We start from the raw sequence: 26,762 nt of genomic DNA, 5'->3' as shown, positions 1-26,762 counted from the left end.
TGGGAGCCAGTCGCCTCAAGGTCTGAGCCGACCAACACAGTCTCGTTTTCACCCCCCACCCACACACAAACACGCACACACACGCACGCTAAACCCCCACCCCCACCCATCCACCTTGAAAGACTGCATGACATGTAACCGAATCCCTCACTGCGGAGACCCAAACAAAAACAGACCGGGCCTCAGACGAGCCTGCCACAAACCCCCACCCCCCTCACGACACTGACATACATAGCCCTGTAGCGACGCTCTGACAGACAGACACACACACACCAAGTGGCCCTGCGAGAAAGAATGACGCACGCACGCACACTTCCTCCATGGCCACTGCAGTAAGTGCCACCGGTGACAGTAAATAACCCACTGCTGACTAGCCTCCCAGCCCTGACCCCCCCCCAGCTCAGTGTCCCGCACTGCAGCCCCCCCAGCCACCCCCAGCCCAGAGTCTCAGTGGCCCCCCAGCCACCCCAAGCCCAGAGTGAGTCTCAGTGGGCCGCAGACAGACGGCCAGTGCAGGGGTCCCTTTCCAAAAATCATTAGCCCCACATCCAGCCCTGCATTAATCGTCTGGAGGTAATGATGAGGGTAGATCAGATAGCCAGAGAAGGGGGTGGGGGCCGGAAGAAAGAGAGACCGGAGAGAGAAAGAGAGACCGGAGAGAGAGAGAGAGAGAGAGAGAGAGAGAGAGAGAGAGAGAGAGAGAGAGAGAGAGAGAGAGAGAGAGAGAGACTACCACCACAAGACAGCACCACAGAAAGAGATGGAGAGAGAGGGAGGGAGTGATGTGGGTGCTATGGGTGGTTACTTAGGGGTGAGGAGAGCTGAGGTGTGTGTGTGTGTGTGTGTGTGTGTGTGTGTGTGTGTGTGTGTGTGTGTGTGTGTGTGTGTGTGTGTGTGTGTGTGTGTGTGTGTGTGTGTGTAGGAGCCCATGGTGTACTACTCTGTCTGCTGATCTATTTAAAGGGGCTGGAATGGCACAGAGGCAGGCAGGAGGGCCAGACATACAGACGGCCAGTCGGGCCTAATGGACCCCTAACCACCACCACATACATACACTGTACTTCACGCTTCATGACTGGCTTACCGTAACACCGGTGTCACGTCGATAGGAGCTACACAAAGCAACAGCTGATCTGGACTGAACACCGCACTACATTACCCACAATGCAGCACTAAAAATCCCATAATACCTCTGGGGCTGCTGCTCTGAGTGCTATGTGTGTGCGTGTGTGTGCGTGTGCGTGTGTGTGTGTGCGTGTGTAGGCTATTTCAGTCAGCCGTTGGCTAAAAAGGACACGGCTGGACCTCTGGATTATGCTCCCGCTGTGTGTGTGTGTGTGTGTGTGTGTGTGTGTGTGTGTGTGTGTGTGTGTGTGTGTGTGTGTGTGTGTGTGTGTGTGTGTGTGTGTGTGTGTGTGTGTGTGGCAGCCTTTAAGATAATCTGCTCAAGCAGGCTATCTAGCACTGGAGAGGCCCAGCACCTTGGCATTTCTCTCTATTGGGTATGAGTGCGTGCGTCGCCGTGTTACATGTCATTTTGAAAAGAATGCATTGTGTGTCAGTGCAGGAGTGTGTGTGTGTGTGCAGACATTGTTTCCAAAAGTACTGTTCTGAATATAGAGGGGCTTGATTGTGTGTGTGTGTGTGTGTGTGTGTGTGTGTGTGTGTGTGTGTGTGTGTTTTTGTGTGTGTGTGTGTGTGTGTGTGTGTGTGTGTGTGTGTGTGTGTGCCATACCAAATGTCTCGCACCCCACTGTTATCAGCCAAGAGTCCAGAGCCTGTTCAGCCACGCAGGGCAGAGAACCATTTTAGACTAATTGCCTCAAACCAACACAACCCCCCCCACACACACACACACACACACACAGCCTACCCCCATTACCCATTACCCACTCCTACCCCCATACTCGCTCCGAAAAGCTAATTTAACCGCCCCATATACATACACACTGACCCTTCCAAGCAATAAGCCATCCCTTTCCATGCCCATTAGAAAAGTGAAGTCTCCTCTTCAGGAGAGTCTAAAGGGCTGTAATGAGTGGAAAGGCATCCAGGACCCAGACCAGACCTGGCCTGACCCCAGTAACAGGGCTACTGTGCCATATTGTCTGCAGTGCAGACGCTCCCTCCACAACCCGCCGCTTACACCCACTCGCTCTCCTTCTCCATCAATAAGAAGAAATGGACGCACACGCATGCACGGACGCACACGAACAAGCGCACATGCACACTCGTCCATACAGGCTCATTCTGAGCTTAAGGGAGAACTTCTGCCAATTTCAATATGCTGTTGTATTGCTCAGGCTACTCTTGAATTGACGGTACCAGGTGATGCTGCATTTTTCGGCTCAGCCCTTTCCGAGATCTGAGCTATTCTAATGGGGGCAGATTTTGTTTACATTAAAAGCCTTCTTAAAATCGGCCCTCTCCAAATATTTTCCCAAAAGGTATCGCCGTTTGCTAGTTGTCTGCTGATGTTGCATAACCTTTTGGACGTTTTTGGGAATCATAAATCAAGATGTTTTTTGAATAGTAAACAAACTCTGCCCCCATTACAATGACCAGGATCTCTGAAAAGGCTGAAGAAGAAAAAAAATCTCAGGTACTGACAAGTCCAGGGTAGTGTCGAAATGTCGAAATTGGCTGAAGTTATCCTTTCGGGGCTGCACGCACGGCACACACGGCACACACACAGACACACTCTCACGCACGCTCAGAAAAAAAACAGTACAGTACCAACACCACATTTCACTCTCACGCACAGGACATACTTTTTTTGACATACGAGACCCAGGCGTCCTTTAGTTTCCAGGGCACATAAAGCACAGGGTTTGTGTGTGTGTGTGTGTGTGTGTGTGTGTGTGTGTGTGTGTGTGTGTGTGTGTGTGTGTGCTCGGTGCCCGCTCCTTTCCTTCCTCTCCTCCCCTCTCCATGCTGCCTATAACTGCTGTTTGCACAGGCTCTTTTATTCCCAAATCCCCATATAGCCACCCTCACCCTCAGATCCGCTTCTCTCTCCCCCTCTCTCTGGACATCTCTCTCTCCCCCTCTCTCTGGACATCTCTCTCTCCCCCTCTCTCTGGACATCTCTCTCTCCCCCTCTCTCTGGACATCTCTCTCTCCCCCTCTCTCTGGACATCTCTCTCTGGACATCTCTCTCTGGACATCTCTCTCTGGACATCTCTCTCTGGACATCTCTCTCTCTCTCTCTCTCTCTCTCTCTCTCTCTCAGATCTGAGCTATTCTAATGGGGGCAGATTTTGTTTACATTAAAAGCCTTCTTAAAATCGGCCCTCTCCAAATATTTTCTCTCTCTCTCTCTCTCTCTCTCTCATGCAGTATATCGTAAAAATAAGGTATTGCGACGCATTTTCAGGATTTATTTGCACCCCTTCTGTGTGAAAAGTGTGTGTCTCTCTTTCTGTACTCGTTTTGCCCCCTTCTTTCTGGAATCAGCGGATCTCTGCATCCGTTCTTCCCATCCTTTCACACTTTTTTCTTCTTTGCATGTCCATCACTCTCTCTTTCTACGACTTTTTTCACTCTCGTCCTCCCTTTCTCTCTTTCGCTCCCCCTATCCTTTCATGTCTCTCTCTGACCTGATCTCCTCTTCCAGCTCGGTCATTATTCTCTGTCATCCGTCAGCTCTTGAGAAGTCTTACTCACACCGGGCGCTTCCTCCCCACCTCCCTCACCCTGATTGCGACACACACATACACGCACGCACACACGCGCAGGAAGGCGCACACACGCAGGCATGCACGCAGGCATGCACGCACGCGCAAAGGCAGGCATGCACGCACGCGCAAAGGCAGGCAGGCAGCCACGGCCTCACCCACGTCCATCTCCGTGTAAGCATGCGTGGGCGAATTCTAGTGTGTGTGTGTGTGTGTGTGTGTGCGTGTGCGTGTGCATGTAGATATTTGAAGGTGAGCACATCCGTCAGATCAGGACACAGAGATAGAGCGTGTGTGACTGAGTGAGTTTTCTTAAGTGAGAGACTTTTCGTAAGTGTGTGTAATGTTAGTGGGTGAGTAAAGTAAGTTGTTGAGTGAGGATGTTATCAACGACTGTGGGGGAGTGGGGGGGGTAGCAATGTGTGTAGTCCGTGTGTATATGTGTGTAAAACTGTGGGTGTGTGAGTGTGTGTGTGAATGTGTGAGTGTAAAACTGTGTGTGTGTGTGTGTGTGTGAAACTGGGGGTGTGTGCGTGTAAAAGTTTGTTTGTGTGTGTGTGTGTGTGTGTGTCCATGTAAAAGCTTGTGAAAAAGTGTGCGTGTGTATACCGGTAAGAGTGTGTATAAGTGTGTGTGTGTGAGTGTGTAAAAGTTTGTGTGTGTCCGTGAACAGGAGGAGTTGGGGCTGGAGGGAGCAGCGACCCCCTTGTGCAATTCTCGGCAGAGCCGTCGGCCGTGTAGAGGGCTCGCCTTCGCAGTGCCAGTAATCACAGATGGAGCCACTCCAAGTTACACTCCCTTGCCTCCCTCTCTCAATCTTGCGCTTGCTCGCTTGCTTGCTCTCTCCCTCTCTCTCTCTCTCTCTCTCTCACTCTTGCGCTCTCTCTCTCTCCCTCCCTCACACTCTTGCGCTCTCTCTCTCTTCCTCACACTCTTGCGCTCTCGCTCAGACGGAATTTCCTGACGATTACGCAGAAAGTGACCTGGCCTTCATTGCATGCATACAGAATATCCAGCAAGAAAAAAGAGACAAGAAAAAGGGGAAAAAAGAGAAGAGAAAAGAAAAGCTTTGAAAAACAAGCCGCTGCCCTGATGGAGCTGACAAACCCCGTCGCCAAAACAGGCGGCTAGCAGAAAGGTCAGGGTGGGAGAAAACATGCAGGACCACACGTCCACCTACAATGACCGCACACACACACACACACACACACACACCCACCCCCACACACACACACACACGCACACACAGGATTACACAACCACACCTTCCAGTTCCAGGAGACATTTTAAAGATGGCTACAGAAGGCCTCGATAAATTGACGACAGCAAGGACTCAAAGTATGACAAAAACTTTCAAAGCGCAAGTTTTTTTTTTTTTTTTTAAAGAGATTTAGTCCTATCTATAAGAACCCTACTGTAAATGGGAGCCAATGCCATTAGGTTCACAGAGAAAAGCCCCTGACATGTTTTCCCTCTAACAGAGATGACTACAGTACTTAGTAAACCACAGCCAATTTACCAGCTTACCAGTGCTCATTATTTGATCAGTTGATTCACAGTTGGTTGGATGGATCAAATGTGTGGCAGTACTGGTATGTTTTTTTTTTACATTCTGAAGCCAGGATTGGCAGCTGTGCTGAACTGAGCTGGAGGGGCCTGGACAATATAAAACTACTGATTTGGTTTCCAGGGGAACGGAGGGGGAAGTGGCAGACACACGCAACCTAAGAAAGCCTCTAACTCTGGGGCGTCACTCTGGACAGTGTCAGAGGAGACAGCTAAACGTCACACACGCACACACACACACACACACACCCACACAATCCTCCCCCACTTACTAGGCATCTGGACCACACAGTCTTGCTCGCACACACACATGCATGCACACTTTAGGAGCATCTGTAGGAGAGGAGAAAGTGCGGCATGACAAATATGGTGTAAACATCTCGGCCGCAAACACATAAACAGCAGAAGCACCAGATGTGTGCAGATGTGACCACCACGTGCTAGGATGAAGACACTCTAGTTCCGACTGAGCGAGGGTGACGAGGACATGACGTGATCTTCTCTTGTCATCTCATCTCGGCTCATCTTGCTTCCTTCCTTCTCATTCACTCTTTCCTTTCCTTTACTGGATTCCTGACCTTGTGCGGACATGAGTGTGTGTGTGTAGTACGTGTGTGCAACAACAGTGTGTGTGTGTGTGTGTGTGTGTGTGTGGTCTGTGGCTGACCAGGCTGCTGTAAGCTGTGGTCACTTGGTTCACTATAGAATGCCTCCTCCCTGCAACCCCAACAGGCCATCAGGCCAACACATGACCACCACAACATACAACATACAGTCTGACTGACCACATAACAACATGTGTGTCTCTCTCTCACACAGAAACCACATCCACACAATCATATAGCCTACAGCTGCTTGCTTGTGGGAAAATAAAGTATGGTCATATCAGTATTTGTGTGTGTGTGTGTGTGTGTGTGTGTGTGTGTGTGTGTGTGTGTGTGTGTGTGTGTGTGTGTGTGTGTGTGTGTGTGTGTGTGTGTGTGTGTGTGTGTGTGTGTGTGTGTGTGTATTTGTGACTGTAAGACAACTTCGAATTTGCAGGGAGTTGACACAGCTATTCACAGACACACACACCCTTCAATGAGTTTTCTTTGGACTTTGGCCCCATCTCGCCAGTAAAGTCTGCTTGATGTGGTGAAATTTGCGTGGATTGGAATTTGTGGAATTTGTGTGGTGGGTGCATTTGCCCACTCATTAAATTACCCCGAATATAAGCCTTGTAGAAGTAAGCCTGCTTTAAAAAAAAAAACAGAAATGTGAACAAAAGAATTCCGACAGATTATGTTATGTTAAAGTTAAGATTGCGAGCAAGAATAATTCTTTCAAGTAAAATTCAATGAACTAAAAAGCCCTGCGCACTGAAACAGTAAAGTCTACACAGAACATATCCAGTGTCTTCTGCCAATGGTAGTCATCACTCTGTCCTTTCCTCTCCATCTTTTTTGCTCCATCCCCCTCTTTCTCTCCAAGAGTGTGACACCAGGCAACTGCTGAAACGGGTCAAAACCCGCAAATCCAAACATCTGACTGGGGACCAAATTAGAAGACAACCAGAATTTTATGGTGCCATTATCATTTTTCTCATGTACTAGGGATGCAAATTATCGTTTACCGTATTTTCGGGACCAAAAGACGCACTGGGTTAAAAGACGCACCACCAAGGACCATGACTTTTTTCACAGACAAGACGCACTGCGTCATAGGACGCACTTCATAACTTGTGTCATAATTTCATAACTAATGCTGTTGTTGTTAGGAATGCACAAAAAATAACATGCGTGGCCGAATACACGCAATATCAAACGTTGCCGAATATCACTAGCGTTTTCGAGCAGTTTCTTAAAGTAGGCTATGACATGAAGCCAACATTAAATTGTACGCATGTTCTTTGAAAGAAAACAAATGTTTAAACACATTTAATGTAGGCTATTCAGCAAAAGATTCATAGAACATTGAAAAAGAATCGCCTGGTATTTCAGGAGTCGCGACCCTCATCTCTCCCTCCCACACACACACGCGCAGGCACAGCGTCGGCCACCCGTGCCCTTTTTTAACAGGAGTAGCCTACTTTTCAGTGCAATCCTGGCTGGAAAAAAACATTGTTGCCCATTCATCCATAACGAAGACACTTAGGCAGTCATGAAATAGTGGTAGTGTTGTCGCACAATAGCAAACATCTTTCTCTGACGTGACGATGCATTTTCGCGGAACTTCTCAACTCCGCTTTCATAAACCTACCCGACGGTTGTTGTCTGATCTTTTTTCAATGTTCGCTAATGTTTGAAATTTAACTAAAGGGTCTGTGCGTAGGCACAGTAGCTTTCTGATAAGAATCACTGTTGTGCCGATCGCAAAGGATGTTGAAGTGTAGAGTCTTGCAACTTGTTTCAGTCAAGGACACTGAAATACCAGTCAACGGCCCTTCCACGCTTTTCACATGCTTTACTGCAATAACGTCTTGCGAATGCATGCAACCATGCACACAACCATGTCAACGAGAGCGCGTACGCCATCATAACTCTGCATCGAGCAAATAATATGCAACAGCTTGCAATGCGCGCACGAGAGAGAGAGAGAGAGAGAGAGAGAGGCGTCATTCTTAACAGGTGCATTGTAACCTGGCTACTGTACACAGCCTGCCCCTCGACGCTCTTGATTACTGGTATAGGCTACCCAGAAGTAGCCTTTTTTTTCATGACGTGCAGACCCGATTCCCCCCAAAGTCGTTCTAAAATATCGACAGAGTCTCGCGGCCATGATTTTTTTTCACACATTGGACGCACTGGCTTATTAGACGCTCTGGCAGTTTTTGACAATATTTTATGATTTTATATGCGTCTTATGGTCCGGAAAATACGGTAACTCATTAATCATTAGTTGATAGCCTTATCGATCGACTTACGATTAATTGATCTGCGGCGTTTTCCCCCGGAAATATAAATATTCCCACTATTCACACCCCTCTTCACACACACTTTTCACATGCCCATTTCACCTTTCACCAGTCTCTTGTCAGTTGAATTATCGATTAATTGTGATTACTGTTTTTTAATCGATTAATGCATTGATCGATTAAAGTCGATTAATCGTTTGCATCCCTATCATGTACTCTTCTTTAGACAATTTTTTTTTTAAGGTGCGAGCATAAAATGGAAAAGTGGACGGGGGTGGCAGAGGGTGATCAGTGGTCTCTTCACGCAGGAATGCTGTCTGTCTGTCTGTCTGTCTGTCTGTCCGTCCGTCTGTGCCCTATCTAGCTGCTATCCTTCTCAGCTCTTTATGTGCGTCCCATCAGTTTCTGTTCCTCATTATCTTTCTGTCCTCTCTCTCTGTGTGTGTGAGTGTTCCGACCCTCCGTTTTCTGTCCCTCTGTTCGTAACTGTTGTCTATCTGCTTCTCTTCCCTCCATCCTTCTACTCACTTCATCACTCCCAGTCTCTCTCTCTCCCAGTCTCTCCCTCTCTCTTCGCTCCGTCTCTCCCAGTCTCTCTCTCCCTCTCTCTTCTCTCAGTCTCATCATAAGAAAAAATAAAGTAAAATTAAAAAGCGAAAAAGAACAAACAACCATATAGAACAAGGGAGAAAAAAACAACTGAAGATATTTCCAGGGAACTTATTTGTTAACCTTGAATTACGGTTTCCCTTTCAGAATGACAGGCTTGAATATATTGCCAGTCTCTCTCCCTCTTCTCTCCCAGTCCGTCTCCCTCTCCCAGTCTCTCTCTCCCCCAGTCTCTCTCTCCCCCAGTCTGTCGACCTCTACCAGTCTCTCTCTCCCTCTCCCAGCCTTTCTCTCCCCCAGCCTGTCGACCTCTCCCAGTCTCTCTCTCCCCCAGTCTCTCTCTCCCCCAGTCTGTCGACCTCTACCAGTCTCTCTCTCCCTCTCCCAGCCTTTCTCTCCCTCTCTCCCAGTCTCTTCCTCTGCCCCTCTCTCTCTCTCTCTCTCTCTTCTCTCCCATGGCCAGCTCAGCTCTGTCTGTCTCCTCAGAGCGTAGGCCACAGGCAGCTCTCTGGGTGCTAACTAGCTGTGACTAATGTCCCTCAGCGCCACATTCTCCTTCCGCACTGGGCTGGAGAAGAGAGCCGCCTGGCCTCACACACACACAGACAATACCCTCAACGCAACTAAACCACAACAACAACAACAACAACAACACAGCAAACACAAACACAAAACACCAAAGATAAAAACACCAAGCAGCATGCACGGCTGCCTGCATGGCACAGAGGCCAAACACAACCAGACAAGACAACAAACAGGCCGGCTGGCTCTGCTCCCTCCAACACTTGGAGAAGATTTTGGAAGCTTAGCAATCAGACAGACACACACACATCAGAAGGAAAAAAAACAATAATTAGTTTGAGGCGCTTTTTAGGTTTGGCCAACAAAAGGCCTGCAGGAGCAGAGAGACACACTGTTGTGTGTGTGGAGCTTTTGGAGGTGAGGCGGCCACTGTGTGTGTGTGTGTAATTGGTGGCTGGCATTACACTGGGTCTTTGTGTGAAGATTAGGCCGACGTGACGTGAGGAGAGGAGGGACGGGAGACTGGCTGTGGTGGAACAAAGAGCAGGAGTGGGCTCTCTTGAGTGGAGTGGGGGAGTTTAGGGGAATGCGAGTGTGTGTGTGTGTGTGTGTGTGTGTGTGTGTGTGTGTGTGTGTGTGTGTGTAAGAGAGTGGGGGTTTGAGGGAATGCAAGTACCAGGGTTGTATGTTGAGCAGTGCTCTGGAGTGGTGTCCGGGGGGTATTGGTGGTGGTGTGTGTGTGTGTGCATGAGTATCCTGTAGAGTGGGGGTGAAAATAGCACATAGTGTGTGCAGTGTGTAACAGTGGGGCTGGTGGGGGGTGTTATGGGAGTGGAGAGCTTGTGTGAGTGCTGTGGAGTTGTGGTGGGGTGTGTGTGTGTGTGTGTGTATAATTGTGTTGTGTGTATGGTATTGGTCTTGGGTAGGTGGGTGAGTTTGAGTGAGTGGGGGTAGGTACTATAGGAGTGTGTGAGGTAGCCAGAGAGAGAGAGAGAGAGAGAGAGAGAGAGAGAGAGAGAGAGAGAGAGAGAGAGAGAGAGAGAGAGAGAGAGAGAGAGAGAGAGAGAGAGAGAGAGAGAGAGAGAGAGAGCAAAAGAGAGAGAGCAAAAGAGAGAGAGCCTGTATGCAAAAGAGGAGGGTGAGCAAGGGGAGAGAGTTTTGAGTGTGTTTGAGAAAGGGGGGAAGGGACGGGTGGGCTGAGCAGCAGGCGGCTGTCGGGAGTGTTGTTGGGGTAGTGGGGGTATGTGCGGTCGTTAGCAGACTTGTGCTACTCACGACAGCCACAAACTTCCCAGACTAGGGAGAGGGGAAGGAGCTGCTCTCAGGGTGTGAGAGCAGGGCAGCTGAATAAAGAGTCCGCTGCAGTAATGGCAGTGGCAATAGCAGTAGTAGTAGCCGTAACAATGGCAATGGCTGTAGTGGTGTCCGTCACAACAGGGGCAATGGTGGCAGTGACAATGTCAATGTCTTATTTAAATGTTTTAGTTAAACTGCACATAGGAGACTGGTCAAACGCAATTTCAAACTTCTGTGCCAACCCTGTTACATAGATTTTTGACAATCAATCATGAAGTACATTTGACTTGACAGTGGCCATAGCAATGGAAGCAGCAACAGCCCAGCCCTGGCAGCGGTGGCATAAGAAACTACAGTACTTTCAATGGCAGTGGATAGTCATAGCATGGATAGACAATGGCAGTGGATAGTCATAGCATGGATAGACAATGGCAGTGGATAGTCATAGCATGGATAGACAATGGCAGTGGATAGTCATAGCATGGATAGACAATGGCAGTGGATAGTCATAGCATGGATAGACAATGGCAGTGGATAGTCATAGCATGGATAGACAATGGCAGTGGATAGTCATAGCATGGATAGACAATAGCAGTGGCAATGTAATGTACGTAGCAGTGGTAATGCACATAGCTACAATGTAATGTAGCCTACGTAGCAGTGGTAATGCACATAGCTACAATGTAATGTAGCCTACGTAGCAGTGGTAATGCACATAGCTACAATGTAATATAGGCTACGTAGCAGTGGTAATGCACATAGCTACAATGTAATACAGCCTACGTAGCAGTGGTAATGCACATAGCTACAATGAAATATAGGCTACGTAGCAGTGGTAATGCACGTAACTAGCTACAATGTAATATAGCCTACGTAGCAGTGGTAATGCACGTAGCTACAATGTAATACAGCCTACGTAGCAGTGGTAATGCACGTAGCTACAATGTAATAAAGCCTATGTAGCAGTGGTAATGCACGTAGCTATAATGTCAGTGTCAATAGCAGTGGCCAGAGTAAACGTAATTGTGTAAAAAATGGCATTAGCTGCAGTAGGGGTGGGCGATATGGCAAAAATGTTGTATCACGATTTTTTAACATGAAATCACGATTTCGATATTTTATCACGATCTTCCATCCAAAAAAATAAAAACAAAAAACAACTTTCATATACTTGCAATTTGTAATTTGCAGTCAATAAAATGTTAACACACTGATGATACTCTCATAAACTGTACAATTGGAATACAATAATGTAAAGAATAAAGTGAAGACAACAACACAAGTGAGAAAACGTCACTCTGATACTGATAATAAACATCCTCACTGCAAGACGATCTATACAATTTCTCCACTTTGGCAGATTCGAGACGATAATTTTACTCAATATCGCGATTCACGATATAATATCGTCATATCGCCCACCCCTAAGCTGCAGCAGTATTGGTAGTGGCATAGAGGGGAGTAGAGCAGAATTCATTTATTAGCCCCGAAGGGAGACGTATGCGTCAAGCAGCCTACACAAGGAGCATACACATAGACAGTGGTCGTAGTATTGGTAGTAAGTTGAAGGTAAAAGCTCGCACATCCAAGCGCCTGACCTGGGAGCAGGACCAATAAATAGCCAGATAAAAAGAGAGAGATAAGTTCGCTACAACCAGGATTTTTTTGCTCCCAAGAGCAAATTAACAATCGTGGTCGTAGCGGACTTTTCTCTCTTTTTTATGTAGTAGTATTGGTAGTGGCAAACATGGGCAGTGGCAGTAGAATTCAGTGGCATGGATGGATTATGGCAGTAGAATAGTGCAGCATTGGTACTAGTGGCATAGAGAAACGACTGTAGACGCAGCAGAGGCATAGGTGGTGGTAATGGTGGTAGAAGAAGCTGTGCCGCTAAGCAACTTTAGAAACTACAGTCACAACATGAAATCTTTATATTTTCAGGGGACATAGTCAAGGTGGTAGGCGTTTCTTGTCAAGGTGGTAGCCTTAGCAATAAAGTGCTGGGGGAAACCCTGTTGTAGGTGGCAGACATGGCAGTGCCAGCCGCAGCAGTAGTAGTGGCAGCAGTGATGGCACTGGCAGTGGCGGGGCATGGTGTGGCATGATGGCATGCCAAGTCAAGAGCAAACAGACTGTCTGGAAGTGCAGTGCAGTGCAGGGTGAAACCAAGTCACTGGTGCAGGAGAGAAAGAGGTGACAGTTTGTTAGCTTGCAGACGAGGCAGCAGGCTGGTGCGTGTGCGCGTGTGCGTGTGCGTGTGCGTGTGCGTGTGTGTGTGTATAGCCCCCTGGCTGTGAGGTTTGTGCTGAGGGGTGCAGCTGCAACTGTCAGTTAGAAGACAGTGAAGAGAGAGCGAAAAAAAAGCACTCACACAACAGTCTAGACTCAGACTTAGAGGAGGCCAAGAATGAGAGAAAAGAAAAAGAAAGGGAAAGACAGAGATAGAGAGGGAGAGAGAGACAGAGAAAGAGAGAGAGAAGATGGACCGAAAGCGAGACAGAAGAAGAGAGAGAAGAGAGGGGTAGGGAAAAAGAAACCAGAAAAAGGGGGTGCCGCCTCAGTTTAAGGGGAAAAAAAAAACTTTATGTTGCCAGCGCCAGCCAAAGTTCCTGTCATTCCACACGTGTCGAGACAGGAAACGACAGACACGGCTCTCTGACGGCAAGAAACGAATTAAGAGGAAAAAAAGAAAAGAAAATGGCTGCCATTAATAGGCTGATGCTGGAGCTCCAGCGGCAGTGAGGGGGGGGGGGCTGCGGGGAACGCTAACCACAAATGGCCCCAACACAAACATGCACACGCCACCACTAGAACTACACGCTCCGCTGGCAGGGGACGCGATGTGATGGCCGCCTGCCGGGTCTATGCATGTGGGAGAGTGACTCAGTGAGCGTGTGTGTGTGTGTGTGTGTACGAGTGAGAGTGCTTCTTCTGTGTGTGCATGTGTGTCAAAGACAGCATAAATGTCTGAACAGCTATGGGAGACTAGCTATACAATGTGTGTGAGAGTGAGAGCGTGAGAGCGAGAGAGAAAGAGAGAGAATGGTGCCATGCTGCTCTGATGACTGCACTGCACTGCACTGCACTGCACTGCACCCAGCTGAACTCTGGCCGAAGGCCTCACAGCTGGCCCTCCTCAGGGGAGAGAAATTGACGGGCGGGAGCAGAAAGGAGGAGAGGAGGAGAAGTGGAGGAGCGCAGAAGGAAGGAAATAGGAGAGGAGAAGTGGAAGCGAGGAGCAGAATGGAGTAAAGAGGAGAAGGAGGAGGAGGAGGAATAGAGTAGAGTGGTGGACTAGGATTAGCTTCTGTGATGGAGCACTTTCTTTACGATGTAACTACTGGGGGTGGGGGTGGGGGTGCAGGGTCTAAATGGCTGATGGGGCCTCTCCACCAGCCTAAATCACCACCACTATATCACAAGGGAGGCAAGCACACACACACACACACACTACAGTACATCAGAGGGGCCAAGCGCACACACACACACTTTGCCCCAAGATATAGAGGGGCCAAGCGCACACACACACACACACACTTTGCCGGCTTAATGCTAATGGCCGACTTCCTGTCATCCTTCTGCCTTTTATTTTCCTTGGCTCGAGGCGCCCAGCGCTGCAGAACGAACACACACACACACACACACACACAAAAACACAATAAGTGCTTCTTTTGTGCCTCTTTTGCTCCCTCCATGAGTCCACTAAACACACACACACACACACACACACACACACACACACACACACACACACACACACACACACACACACACACACACACACACACACACACACACACACTTTCCCTTTCGGTCTTTCTTTCTCCTAATTCTCTCCCCATCTCCCTTTTTGCCCTCTTCATCTTCTTCTCCTTTTTCTAATCTCTCCATCTCTCTTCCTCTCTGGCTAGGGGCAGGGGATGTGATGTGATGCCGAGACACCAGGCATGGTCGCCACTCCACTCACTGCTGCCGAGCCGAGCTGCGGTCTGCTGTGCCGTCCGTTACCCAAGATGCATTGCTGAAATGAGATCCACGGCGTGGCGCAGCCAGACAGGCAGCTGATTAAGACATGCCGCGCCACCAGACAAGGCAGTGTGCCGCACACACACACACACACATATACACAAAAACACACACACACACGCAAACCCATACACACTCTCAATCAGTCTCACACACAGTCATGTGCATGCAATGCGCACGCCACATACCCCCCGCCCCTCCCCCACCCCCCAAATCAATGCAGAGGAAGCAGGCCAGTCTTTTCCGCTGGCTGGCGGGCCGGCTGGGCTGTGTTGTGTTGTGTTGCTTGTGTGTGTTGCTTGTGTGTGTGTGTGTGTGCCCCTGGCCTGCTCGGGTTACCCCTGATGGGGCTGGCTCAGCCATTTACCCCCCCCCCCCCCCCACAGCTCCACAGCTCCACAGAGCAGCTCCACTGCAGCAGCAGGAGCAGCAGCAGCAGGGGCTCAGAATTCACCTCTGGGTCACCTACTGCTCTCTCTTACACTCTCTCTCTACATCCCTTCTTTCCTACCTCCCTCCCTCCACCCATCACCCCTCTTTCAGGGTTGCCAGATGTGTCTGATGGGGGGGTGTGGGGGAGTCTCGCCCAAGTTCAACCAAATTGTATTGACTGCCCAATGCCCGTTTTTACCTGCAGACAGCCATTCTAATGATGGGGGATATGGGAGGGATGTGGAGACATCAGAAGGGAGAGAGCGAGGAGCAAGAGGCAGAAAGACTGAAAGGGCCAGTGTTGCTAGATTTGTCTGTTTCCTGTCCAATTGGGATGCTTAGTTCCAGTTCAAGTTCTATTCAGCCATATCAACAGTATAAAATACCAGTTGTTATGCTGTTGATATGGCTGAATAAAACTTGAACTTGAACTAAGCATCCCAATTGGACAGGAAACAGCCCAACCTGGCAACACTGCCTCTTCCTCGCTCTCTCCCTCCTGATGTCTAGTCTCCACATCCCTCCCTCGTTCATTCATCCCCCATCATCACTCCATCCTCTTTTCCTCTCTATACCTCTGTCATTCCTCTCTCATATTTCTTCTCCTACTCTGCCCAACATTCCTCTCTCTCTCTCTCTCTCTCTCTCTCTCTCTCTCTCTCTCTCTCTCTCTCTCTCTCTTCTCTCTCTCTCTCTCTCCTCTCTCTCTCTCTCTCTCTCTCTCTCTCTCTCTCTCTCTCTCTCTCTCTCTCTCTCTCTCTCTCTCTCTCTCTCTCTCTCTCTCTCTCTCTCTCTCTCTCTCTCTCTCTCTCTCTCGTATAAGACAGAGGAAGGATTGATGGATTCATTCAGGACAAATCAAAGCAACACCCTTTCCCTGTAAAACAGCACAGATGATGCACTGTACGTACGTATAGACTCTAGACATGGCCTTTCTGGACAGTTTAGATGTGAAATCGGTATAAATCAAGTGCACCTACACAAACTGACTAGCACCACTTCACTGAAACCACTTTTTAGCAGATAAAGGTGCAGTATTGGTAATATGGCCCCCTCCACTGTATCGTATACATGGTATGATATTGTAAGCTTATTGGCTTTCATTACATCGCAAGTCTTGTTTGGGGGGTGAACTGAACAGGAGAGAGAGAGAGAGAGAGAGAGAGAGAGAGAGAGAGAGAGAGAGAGAGAGAGAGAGGAGAGAGAGAGAGAGAGAGAGAGAGAGAGAGAGAGAGAGAGAGAGAGAGAGAGAGAGAGAGAGAGAGAGAGAGAGAGCAGACAGGAGGGAGAAAAAGACTGATATTGGGTGACAGAAAAATGGATTTTGGGAGGAGAAAGGGGAGAGGCTGGTGTGTGGTTTGGTGTGTCTGTCTCAAAGCGCTGAGCCATTCCTCACTGCTGTGCACTCACACACACAAGCACACACACACACAATGAGAATCCCCCTGACAGAGGGCAGGGTCAGAGCGGGGTTAGTCTGTCTGCCTGGACAATTAGAGCTGTACATGCGTACATATGCATGTCGGCAGAAGGTCATTACAGAGGTCATTAACGAAGGCCGTCTGCCACAGACAGAGCCATGCCCCCCCCCAACCCCCGACCCCCAACCCTGACCTGACCCTGGGACTCTACACACAGTGGAGAGGTGAACACTATACACAATGAATAGTAGTATGGACTTCACTACACACAGGAGTGGATTCTACGCACAGCTGGCACTGCGCTTAGTATTGTGGACTACACGCGTGCAGTGCATATGCTTATATGTGTGTGTGCGTCTGTGTGTGTGTGTGTATATATAGTCTTCCCCTCTTCCCTTTCTTCCTCACTTCCACTGCACGCTTTCATGCAGCCTTTCTCTCCGCTGCGCCGGCCCGGCTCTGATCTTGTCGACAAGCACACACATGCAAAATATGACTTGATGTGCGTCTCTCCTTTGATTTCCATAACATTATACTGGTGCTCTAGTCTACACACCACTCGCACGGCACCTGAGCCGGCCCGCGCCACGAACTCGGTGAACCGCTCATCTCTCAGTCTCTGTAGCCGTTTCTTTCTTTCTCTCTCTCTCTTATCCCTCTCTCGCTCGCTCTCCATCTCTCCATTACTGCCAGTGGGCTGGGAAGAGACAAGAGTGAGTGAAGGGAGGAGGGAAAAAAAAGAGAAAAACGCAAAAACACTGTTTACGCTTCAAACTCATTACGCCTTCTGAGTAGTCAGTCACCCTCTCCAAGAACCATTAAATGCCTTTCAACTGTTAAACAAAGCAAGAAATGATCTAAGCGGTGGCGTTTAGGTCCTCTCCGTCTGCCTCAGCCAGGCTCTCGCTAATCCCTCTCTCTGTGTTCCTCTTTTCCCTTCTCCCTGGCTCTCTCTCTCTCTCGCCTTTCTTCGCTCTATCTCTCCTTCATGTGCTGACGGTGGCGGGATGGAACAGGCTCTGTAATTTAAAGCCTCACTTTCTCTATCAGAATGGGCAAGAGAGGGAGGATGAATGAATCCAGCTCATTTCCCCTCCCCTCCTCTGCTCCTCATGCTGGCACGGTATGCTGACATGGCAGCTAATTACAGTCTCTTTTCTCCTCACATTTCTCCCCTCCTCTCCTCTCCTCTTTTTTTTTACCCTTCCTTTTCTCGTCTCCCCTTCCATCACTTCTCCTCTCCTTTTACATCCTCTCTCACTTTTTTCTCCTCCAACTCCCTCTCCCCTCCTCCTGTTCTGCCTTGCTTCCTCTCCTCTTCCTCCCCTCTCCTCCTCCTTCTCCTCCTCCTCCTCTCAGCCCTGGAACCCAAAGTAATACTACCGAAACACTTCATGCCCTAGAAACTCTACTCTAGTCTAGTCTAGTCGACCACAGATACCCAGCACCACATTAAAGTAAGATGAGTTCAGTGTGTGAGTGAATGAGTTTGCGCAAGTGTCTGTTTAACACAGATAGAGGCAGGGAGGGAGAGAGAGAGAGAGAGAGAGAGAGAGAGAGAGAGAGAGAGAGAGAGAGAGAGAGAGAGAGAGAGAGAGAGAGAGAGAGAGAGAGAGAGACAGAGAGAAAGAGACGCACCCTGCCTTGAGGCTGGCTGTCTTGCCGCTCACTCTGGCTGTATCACATAGCTGTTGCTCTTTTTTCCCTTTCTGTATGCGTGTGTGCGTGTGTGTGCGTGTGTGTGTGTTACTCAGGAACAGAACATACAGCACATAAGAGTGCAGGCTGTGAAGGCCAATAAGTGGGGATGACGAGTGATTCTCGAGGTCATCACCTTAAAGGGACAGTTTGGTCAATTTCAACATGCAGTTGAATTGCTCACGCTACCCTTGACTTGTCAGTACCTGGTGATGCCACATTTTTCGGCTCAGCCCTTTCCGAGATATGAGCAATTCTAATGGGGGCAGCGTTTGTTTACATTTTTAAAAAATGAAACATAGGCCAACTACAAATATTTTCCCAAAAGGTACTGCTGTTTGCTAGTTGTCTGCTGATGTTTTATAACCTCTTGGATGTTTTTGGGAAGAAATAAAAATGTTTTTTTGAAATGTAAACAAAGAGCTGCCCCCATTACAATGACCAGGATCTCAGAAACGGCTGAAGAAGAAGAAAAAAAAATCTCAGGCACTGACAAGTCCAGGGTAGTGTGAGCATTACAACTGCATGTTGAAATTGACCAAACTGTCCCTTTAACACCTGTACGAACTGCAGTGCACTGTGCTACTACTCGAATAAGCACCATCACGGCTCGTTTCAATGCCAGTAGACGCGGGCCCTGTTTCGTGTTTGTGTGTGATAAGCAATAGGCTTGGCAAAAACCATGATGAAACCGCACCGTTCAGCGTTCTTGAACTGTGGCATGCGGTTCCCCAAAAGTAAGATCTCCCCAAGTAAAACCATAGACCCATATCTTTGCATGTGTATTAGTGAATGCATTAACTGAAAGTCCCATATTGCATACAGAATAGCCCACAGCAATTTTATTTTTACAATAATAATAATAATAATAATAATAATAATAATAATATGTAATATTTAAATATTTGTGTACTAAAAAGGTAGAACTTTCTTATCCTTTTTTGTCAATTAAATGAAAAGCGTGAGAAAATCATCAATGGCTTTCCTCTTGCAGCATCTCCTACTGTTCCTTAGACATCGTTCAAATAATGTGCTTCATTCAAATTCAAAATTGAGCAGGACGACATTATAATTATATAAATGTGTTATATTTCCGATGCACATTTTGAATTTAATTTAAACAAATAAAAAAAGATATAAACAACCAAAAACCATGACCTTGATACCGTGACATGGACCGAATCGTGAATTTTGTGAATCGTGCCACACTTACTAAGCAACAACAGGGCTTTCTTCAGTATAAAAGCCCTGCTATGCGATACGTTTGTTTTAAGTGTCAGAGTGAGAAAGTATGAGAGAGAAAAGGTGTAAGAGAGTGATAGAGAGTGAGACAGAGAAAGAAGATCAGCTTCACAATGGCCCCCCAAAACTGCTGCCATTTTCTCAAACCTCCATTAGAATTTGAGCTGTGGCATGAACGAGCCAAAGCTCTCTCACCACCACCACCACCACCATCAGCCCCTGCTGACCAGTGGCCAACAGCTGTGCAAACCCATCATGGCTCTGCCTGCGTGTTGTTTGGAGGTTGGGGTGCGCACATCCACAAAGCAGTTATCCAGGTGCCAGACACAAGTGGTAGACAGACTGTGATGAAGTGGTCCGTACACTGGGCATTAGCTCCAAAAGTATAAACTGCAACGTTTTGATCCAACACTGTTGGATCGAAACGTTGTAGTTTATAAAAAATAAATAGTTTATATTTTTTGAGCTAATGCCCAGTGTGCGGACCACTTCATCTGCCTGCATGTTGCCCAGCTCGCTTTATGGCATCACACACACACACACACACCTGAAATACGCTAGGCCGGGAAATCCCATGCTGCTTTACACAACCCTAACAATATCTCACATATCTCACTCGTCATAGTGAGTGTGGGTGTATGTGCTTATGGTGTCTGACAGTAATGTATTTTTGTGTCAGTATGGCGCTTGTGTCCTTGTGTACATGTAACTTATTGTGTATGGGGTTGTATACTTTATGTCTTTGTGTTGGCTGTAACAAGTTATGATGGTAGTGAAAACAAATGTCCCTTTGGAGACATATAAAGGCGATCTATCTATCTATATCTATGCAGATTTCCATCTTACCAGTTGGACTGGGATCATTGAAACTTCACACATTCACTGGTAGCCTCTACCACCAGACACACATACACACACACCTTATCAGATTGACAATCTTGCACATCACCAACCTATCGCAATCATGCCGCAGCGGGGCACTTCCCGGATATTGAGTAAATCACGCTGCCATTATGGCTGTGTGTGCTCAACCACTGAACAAACAGGAGTGCAGTGTGTGTAATTGTTCACACCACAATAAGCGCCAGTGCACAGGGTTCATTTCTCATCTGGCTTTCTACACTGCGTTTGATGTGTGGCAAGTTGGAACAAGGAGTTGCATTCATTCATATTAGAGAGAGAGAGAGAGAGAGAGAGAGAGAGAGAGAGAGAGAGAGAATAGGCCTACATTAATCTTATTTTCCCCACCACTGACTCCATGTGTGGACTGCTATGGAAAGAAACTCATGTTTACGTTTCTCACAGCAGTTCCTACAAGTCAGCGTTGCGACGCAGTAAAAACAAGACCTTTCACACAACGATCCAAACTATGTCGGACAGTTGACATCCAGACAGAGCGGCGTTCACAAAAAAAAAAAGAAATCCTGAAGACCACCATATGCCAGACTGGCTACATAAATGTATTCAACATTTGCACTGTGAGTGTTTGCGGAAAACGAGCCTTGGTCGCACAAAAGGGGGGAGAGGGCCCCCTTGACTGGACAGTGAAAGAAGCTCATTGCCAACATTTCCATTACAAAAGACCCAGACTACAACTTTGACTTCTGTCTGGGCCGCCTGAATACACAATTGGCGACCCATGCCCACCATCATAGCCGACCTTGTGATATAAAATACTTCTAAATGTAACTCCGACTGTTTCGAAAAACGTAGACCGGTTATTTCAGAAGAACGATACATATTTCAACATTTCACGGACTACATCAGCAATTAAGAAAGACAAGATAACCGGTATGTGCTGTGCCCGCGCGCTACCACAGTAATCTGCCATTACATATTTGCCAAGTGGTACGCGGGAGGCCACTATTGTTTTGTCAACAACCGGCTCATAACACAGGCGCGCGAATAGCTGTGATAACGATACCAAATTACCCATCATATCGCCATTGGACTTTCTCTTCTGTGTGCGTCTGTTGAAAACAAACGATTTCAACAGCTCATTGGGAACAAATACACCCAAGCTAAATAATTCCTAAACTGCACTTGGCGTGTAGTCTCAGGGAGAACGGCGTGCATGCGCGTCAGTCAACCAGTTATGAATATTCCCATATTCCCAAATAGGAGACATCAGTCATAGTAGCAAATATCAGATGAAATCTTATGTTTGCAAAAATACATTGATAGCCAGATATTGAGGTATTAATAGCCTACGCATATTGTCTTCGGTCCCAGGATCAGGTTGCGGTTAACTTTGGAAGCGAACTATTTCAGTGAGTGTTCCACAATAACATTGTGAGAAATAATTTACACAAGACTTCCAAATGGATCAAAGCGTGAAAATGAGCCTCACAATTTCATGTCTTCATTAATTTCATGGACGAGCCTATCGAGATTCTGAGTAGTAGCTCTACGAGTTGGACCAGCTTACGTAGTTGGCCACAATAACAAGCTAGCCGATTAGCAACCACGGTATGGTTATAATTCACGCCAGATTGATTTATAGCTTTCAAAACCACACGAGGCAAGTTGATACGATATATCTATAACAGTGTCCCCGTCGTTTAACCACACCACCGACCGAATCACAGAAGCTAGTGATTTAGGGTTCGCCAGCTAACAAATCCCAGACACCGCCATGATGAGCGACAGGCAACGCTTCGTCCAACCCAGTCGCCCCCTCTCACCGCAATCACGTATATAAATACACAACGAGCGGCTGAAGATCAGAGGTTTTGAGACGAGATATTTCACTTACCATTGCCAACTGCTACCAGGCTGGACAATATAAGCAGCGTTAAAGCGGTTCCTTTGGCAGACATAATTGCAGGATTCCCATCGCTTTGCATTAATGCATTCGGAGTGTGATATTTGACAACAGAGCGAGACCTACACAACCACAAACCATACACTGCCAGCCAGCCAGGCTCTGATACAGGCGTTCTTAAAGGGGTGTGCCCTAATGTTAAAAAGGGGAGGGCCCATGTCAATGCGTTTTTTTTTAAAGCGTATTCAGAATCACATGTAAATCACTGATTAATAATGAATTCCATGCATTTTACACCATACTCTCCCAATGTGTTATAAATACATGCATGAATAAATTTGAGAAATAAAACAAAGAAAAGAGCGTATGCCCAGAGGAATTTGGGTGGATAATTCAGGATAATGTTGTAGGCCTATCCAATTAGGATACATTGGGTCAAATGTATGCCTTAAAAGAAATCAGCTGTAAATTGCCACTGCCCATCAGCTTTGCCAGCAGGCTTCGTCAATGTAATCACTGCGAGAATTACCCGTTTTCAGAGCACAGGTAGAGGCAATATTGCCATCAGTTTTACTTTTGAGAATGCACACCGCAGCGTCCAATGTCAAATGTCCAACGTCGAGGTACTTTTTTTCTGAGTAGGCCTAGTAGGATTGTCGTGAGGACAGAGGGCAGTTCCTGGCGCCAGAAGGGGAACTGCCTGACGGCCTTCTCCTGCTGAAAACCCAGTAGGTGATGATGCCAGCGGCTTCCTTCCTGGAAAGACTGCTGTGCTGGTTCATACACTCTGAAACAGGGGCTTTGCACACCAGCTAATCGGCCAAATGTTGGTAAAATTTCAGTTTAGCTGGTAGAAAAGACCATTTTACTTTGAGCCATAAGTGTGTTTGGCTGGTAAGCTTAATATTTCAGCTACTATTTTGGCTGGTGAAAAAAAGTGAATAGATCCTGTTTGCAGTTATAGTCAGATCTCAGTGCTCGAGGCCTTGAATGTAGGCCTGTGTGTGAAAGTAAAGGTTAAACATTAACCTGAGGGAAAAAAGATAACATTTAACCCCATGGTGAACAAATGCAGACCTATAGGCTCGAGGACAGTGAAGTGATATAATCTTCAACAGGCTTATTTTACACCAGAGACATTTTTGTAGAACAACAGTAGCTTGTCCAGTCTCCCACTTTTTAATGTAGTGTTTACTGTCTCAAGATGGCAGAGCCTGACGGAAAACTCGTGATTTTAATCTTTGTTGAATAATGGAGGCATTTGATGTCCACACTACACTCCCATCCTCCTCCCCCTTCCCCTCCACATGGCATTTCAATAGCCACATGACACTGGGAAAAAAAACATGCTCCAGAAATGTTCTACTATTCTGGGTGTGTGAGATTATGGCCTTATTTAATTTAGCAAATGTCTTCACTAAATAATGTAACCTCTTTTGCATCATGAAAAAAACTGTTTAATAATAACACACAAATTCCCCATGTCATTAATACCAGTTGATAGCCTATTGTTGCCAGATGTAGGCCTGGATGTACATTTGCTTAAGTGGTCAAATATTTCCACCACAGAAAAATGTGGTGCCTAATTAAGTGATATGAGATGTGTCCTGACCAGAGCAACTGTACTTGCATAAATCTTTAGCAGGAGTTGCTGATTGCATGATTTAGGGTGTTTGTTGTCAACCAAGGGGCTACTTTCCCACATGCATGATGTTGCTGTCTTTTTGCACACACATGGGGGGGGGGTGTCCTACATATCATGTATAAAAACCCAGGGCCTATCCATCACAGTAAACTTGCAGTGCATACCAACTGGGCAGTCAGTGTAGTATAGTAGTGGATGTGGACGGGGCAGCCGACAGGATGGAGACAAAAGCAGTAAGTTGTTCCGGGCCCAGGTTAAGGAGGGGCCCAGAATTAAATCCCCATTGCAATGTGTTTATATGAGACGGGGGGGACTTTTCAGAATACTTTCTCCTAGGCCAGGCCAAAGCTGTCAGAGGCCCTGGACGTGGAGACAGTGGGGAGTGAGAGTTCAGGGAGAGGCGATGGAGCAGGGATGAGTCGGGAGTCAGTACCCCAGTCAGGCTGTGGGGTTATAGGGAGGGCTGATACTGTAACAGGCCTCCCCCCTGCACTCTGTTAAAAATACACACCCCCTCGTCTGCACCCCACCCCACCCCCACTCCCACTCCATCCCTCCTCCTCGCCTCCACAGCAGACAGACTGGGGGGGCTGTGTGAAGGAGTACGCGCAAGCTCCCAAGAGACCATGCAGACTCACACACACAGACAGACATACCCAAACACACATGCGCGCTGAAATGCAGTGGGAGCTGTATGGACACAAATCAATTGACACGGCCTGTCTGTCTATTCTGGTGCCTACCACCAGCCACTTGAATAAATGGATGGACATGCATTTTAAATAGCAACACACTCACTGTCTGCAAACACTTATCTTTCTTGCCTGCAGGCGTTAAAGCCGCAACCAACTCACTATAGTTTTTTGCAACTGTGTAATTAATACATAGAACCCGCTAGTGCTACAATGTAATAAAGTCATTAACAACACATTTAATAGTTCACATTTAAGTTATGTTGTCAAACTTTGCAATTAGGCTATATTGAAGGAATAGACCCGCGTATAAAATGCAAATTTCGCATCAGCAGATATACCGCATGTCTGAAATATGACTATAAATGTGGTATTTTCTGTCAATCAGCTGGTACATCCTTTCAGATATGTGATATACTAGATTTAAATCTAATATTACAACATTTCTCTACAATTTTTGTCAGCCAAAAGCAGCCCAAATATTGCTTTAGACAAACTGGCCTTAAACACATGGTTGTATCTGAACATAAATTATATTTGTGTATACTTATAGCAAAATGTTTACTTTTTGGTGAAACACAATATCGCAGAACAATAATGCAAGATCACCAAAACTGTTGAAAGGAGGCTATAGACATGGACCAACTCGAAGTCCACAATGGTTTGGTGCCCCCTTGTGGCCGTCATAGACCTTTTTACCCTGGTGTGAAATTAGTAAGCACAAGACTATCCACTATAAATAAACACTTAATCCAACAACTGGAAATAGAAGGCAGCCAAAACAGCTGAAAGAGAAAGTGATGTAACATGGTGTTTATTTATTTTTTCTTTAAAATATTTTACCCTGTACAGTTACAGCTTAGATCAGGGATCTCCAACATAATTTGTTCATGTTGCCAACAGTTATGGCACATTTCAACAGGTATTTGGCCCTTCTCAATTGAAACTCAAAGAAATTCTTGACTTTCATTGATCATAGATGTTACATTTCCATAAGTGCAGAGAGATTAGCCTAGGTATTGTCAACTGGTCTGTCACCAATAGCCAGTCAACATCATTAGCTATCCAAACAAAAAAAGCATGTAACGAGTAGTTAAGTGGAAAACAGCCTTTTAAGACCAAATCATTCAGGATTTCTGAATAGGAATGTGTTTAAACTCACAGGAATGTTAAAAGCTTTACCTTTGTTTCTGTGTCTGTGAGATCACATTGTTCTTAAGGAAGAAAAATCCACACTCACAAACTGCGTCTCATTATTTATTTAAATTACCACCATGTCCAAAAAGCAAACGCGTTTCGGCTATCAAGCCTTCATCAGTGCGTGATACGTGGTACGTTTGCTTTTTGGACATGGTGGTAATATACAGTTGAGGACGATATTATTAGCCCCCCTCCTGAAATTAGACATTTCTCTTGATTTCTCAGTAAGAATGACCATTATTAACCGTTTCTGTTATTCTGGAAACAAATACACTGATGGAGATAATGTTCAATGAGTTGAATTTGGATTTTTCTATTGTTACGATGAGTTTAAACAAAAAAGGGCAAAAATGACAAGGACAAAATTATTAGCCCCCTGATCATTAATAGTCAATATGGCGGCATTTATGAACCAAAACTGACAACAGGCTCTGATAAGTTGCTACATAGGTTGGCACATGCCCCACTAGGGATTTTGGCCCATTTCTTCACTGCAAAGTGTTCTAGCTGGTCCAAATTGCATGGATGCTGAGCATAGACATTAACCACAGACTCTCAGTGGGATTGAGGACTGGACTATGAGCGGGTGATTCCAATATCATGGTTTTAGTGTCCTTGAAGAACCTCTGAACTAATCTAAATGTATGCTTTGGGTTACAATGTTGTTGGAAGACCCAGCAATCTAGATTCAGACCCAGACTCACTGTGTCTGAGGCTGAATAACAGACTAAACTTGATGACCCATCACTGTGTGTAACTGTAGAAACTGCTTGGCCTCATTAGACCAAAGAAGCATTGGACACCTGCCTAGATGATTGTTATTGACCTGGCCTCACCTGGAGTTTTTTTCCCCACCAAGAAAGACAGTTGTTAGGGATTGTCATCATATTGGGCTTTGGGGCCATCATCACAGAAGAACCCCTTTACTAAAGGCAGTGCATATCAGAGTGTTATTGAGCTTTGCCTGTGAACATTTCAAAGTCAAAAATGAGTTTTGAACATCTCTGCTTTCATCTGATGATATTCAATTGCACCTGCTTTGATGCATGAATTCTGCTTCTGTCAGGTGAAGAAAGGGA

At 46.7% G+C, this 26,762-nt stretch overlaps 1 protein-coding gene across 1 annotated transcript in view; it reads right to left on the bottom strand.

The window, feature by feature from the left end:
• Positions 1-23,410, bottom strand: part of acvr1ba (activin A receptor type 1Ba) — a 34,802-nt gene extending 11,392 nt beyond the window's left edge. The window contains exon 1 of the mRNA XM_063208634.1: positions 22,138-23,410. Within this exon, the coding sequence (XP_063064704.1) occupies positions 22,138-22,228 (91 nt within the window). The 5' untranslated portion in view covers positions 22,229-23,410. The remainder of the gene's footprint in view (positions 1-22,137) is intronic.
• Between the last annotated feature and the right edge of the window lie 3,352 nt (positions 23,411-26,762).

Source organism: Engraulis encrasicolus, chromosome 10 (assembly GCF_034702125.1).
Source record: "Engraulis encrasicolus isolate BLACKSEA-1 chromosome 10, IST_EnEncr_1.0, whole genome shotgun sequence".
In the NCBI taxonomy this organism is placed as follows: Eukaryota; Metazoa; Chordata; class Actinopteri; order Clupeiformes; family Engraulidae; genus Engraulis; species Engraulis encrasicolus.
This window is presented reverse-complemented; position numbering and strand designations above follow the sequence as displayed.